General features: G+C 41.0%; 2 protein-coding genes across 2 annotated transcripts in view; both read right to left on the reverse strand.

Annotated features, from left to right (window-relative positions):
• Positions 1 to 122: 122 nt before the first annotated feature.
• On the reverse strand, positions 123 to 1,211 carry LOC106011857 (multiple epidermal growth factor-like domains protein 9; the record flags this gene model as incomplete). Its single annotated transcript, XM_013082940.1, is given in 2 exon segments — positions 123 to 269; positions 1,045 to 1,211. Coding segments are annotated over 2 exon segments (268 nt in total), but the record flags the coding sequence as incomplete, so codon positions are not given.
• Positions 1,212 to 2,264: 1,053 nt separating this feature from the next.
• LOC101850003 (laminin subunit beta-1) overlaps positions 2,265 to 2,384 on the reverse strand; it is a 10,915-nt gene continuing 10,795 nt past the window's right edge. The window contains exon 7 of the mRNA XM_005099086.1: positions 2,265 to 2,278. Coding sequence (XP_005099143.1) covers positions 2,265 to 2,278 — 14 coding nt within the window. The remainder of the gene's footprint in view (positions 2,279 to 2,384) is intronic.

Raw genomic sequence — 2,384 nt, forward strand, 5'->3', positions numbered from 1 at the left:
CAGTAGTAGTAGTAGTAGTAGTAGTAGTAGTAGTAGTAGTAGTAGTAGTAGTAGTAGTAGTAGTAGTAGTAGTAGTAGTAGTAGTAGTACTGTCATCCTAATTATTGTCATGTTCAACTCACCCAAGCACCCAGTCGTGGCCGAGTAGCCGTACGTGTCTGCAGTGCAGCGGTCACATTTTGGCGGGAGAGCACCTGGGAGGCAGTCGCAGTCCCCGCTGTAGGGGTCACAATTTGACCCTGTGACAGCGCCACCACTGCACGAGCAAGCTGGTCACGTGGACAGGAGAGAAAAGAACACTGTTGAAAAATCTAAGTGATACACGCTATCAAACACGTAATATGGAATCTATTTACCGTTTAAACGTGTGCAAAACTAGTTATGACATCATTCTGAATAGTAGTATTGTCAGTTAGTTATCGTCGTCGTCGTTATCGTCGTCTTATTGTCGTCTTTCTTATCCTGGACCAGAGTATAGCCTGCCGACAAACACTTTCTACCTTTCAGCATTTTGAAAAAGTTTTGTCAACGCATGACACAGCCAATAGTGAAAATGTCAGAATATTAATATAAGATTTTGCATTAATAAGGTAAGTAGACACATAAATTCAATACAGTAGACGTATATGAACACTTAAATAAAAAGCTAACTACCTAGGCAAGCAACTGATATGTGGGAATAAATAAGTGAATGAATAAACGAATGAACGCACGAACAAACGAGCTAGTTAACGAATGAATAAACAAATGAACGAACGAAAGAAAGAAAGAAAGAATGACTGAATGAATAAATGAATGAAAGAATGAACGAATGAATGAACTAATGAATGAAGAAATTGATTAAATGAAATAAATAAATGAATAAAAGAATAAATGGATAGAAGAATAAAAGAATAAATAAATCAATCAATGCATTTAATATTAAAGTCCTAGAAACAGAGCAGCTAAAACTTGTGAGAAAAAAATGAGAACCTGTAACTGAAGGGAAAACGTGTGGGGAGGGGGGTGGGGGTGGAACAAGGTGATAAGAATGAGATAACGAACCTATGGCCCCATTGAGCAAGGCGGCCATGATGCTGTATTCCACGTCTTTGCACGCGCCTCTGTTGGGTCTGACTTCGTTCTGCGCTAACTGTGAGCAATACGTGATGTTTTCCAGGGGCATTCTCGCTGCTAATGTGACGGTCAGTCCGCTTAGGTCTGGTATAAGGACCACCTGGGAAGAAAGGTGAGTGTTGTTGCTTTGTTTCGTTGTTAGGTTGTTGGGGTTTTTGTTGTTGTTTTTTTTAAATTATTTGTATTTTGTTGTTGTTGTTGCTTTGTTCTTTGTTTGGAAGGAGGGGGGGTCCTTATATTTTTATGGGGATTTTTTTTTTTGGGGGGGGGTGGTGGAGGAGCGGCAAATGAGAGAGAGATGTTTGGATTACAGTTGTGATTTAATGATATCAGGTTTTCTTACTATTCTCTCTCCTTCCTCTCCCTTTCTCCCCCCCCCCCCTCTCCTTAGGTAACATCTAACACCTCGTCTTCTCGGATAAGGGAAAAATATCTCAGAGGCCCGGGTCGCAAGTTGCGCATTTTAAAGATCCAATGGTGGTCCAAAATCGACAATAGTTGGCTCCAGCCGCCACCCGGGCAAAATTAGAATAAATCCCTAGTGCAATAAATGTCCAGTGTGTCCCGCACGCACGTTATGACCTTATGCCGTTGCAAATAAATATAAATACTGAAGACGGACAGACGGGCGGACAGACGGACGAGCGGACGAACAGATTGACAGACAGACAGACAGACGGGACAGACAAGACAAACAGACAGACAGACAGACAGACAGACAGACAGACAGACAGACAGACGGACAGACAGACAGACAGACAGACAGACAGACAGACAGACAGACAGACAGACAGACAGACACCAACTGAGCTATCAGCGCATCCCCACACGGATAGCTTTGTAAATAGGATTATTGTTTTCCTTCAAACGAAAGTAAAAACATAAATTCAAACGCAGTTGTTTATGCAAACGAAATGAATAGATTGTGATGACTAATCCTTCTACCCACCGCCCACTATTTAAATAGTATCCATCCTGATTAGTCAGTCTGTTAACCTTCATTTGTAACTTGTTTTTGTTTGTAATTATTTGTTGTTTTTACAGTCCTGTTTTATCGATTTGCCCTCATTCACACTCATTTGCACACAGAACGGCGATAGAAGAACAACAAACTGAATGCGGGCAGTGAAATAAATAAAAAGAAAACCTTAATAGTATGTGTCTGTAGAAAGGCGAACACATTTAATGCGTTACAGGAGCATAAAAGGGGGACATATTAAGTTTAATTCTACATTCTGCACACACACACACACACACACACACACACA

This window comes from Aplysia californica, unplaced genomic scaffold, assembly GCF_000002075.1.
Source record: "Aplysia californica isolate F4 #8 unplaced genomic scaffold, AplCal3.0 scaffold00201, whole genome shotgun sequence".
NCBI lineage: Eukaryota > Metazoa > Mollusca > Gastropoda > Aplysiida > Aplysiidae > Aplysia > Aplysia californica.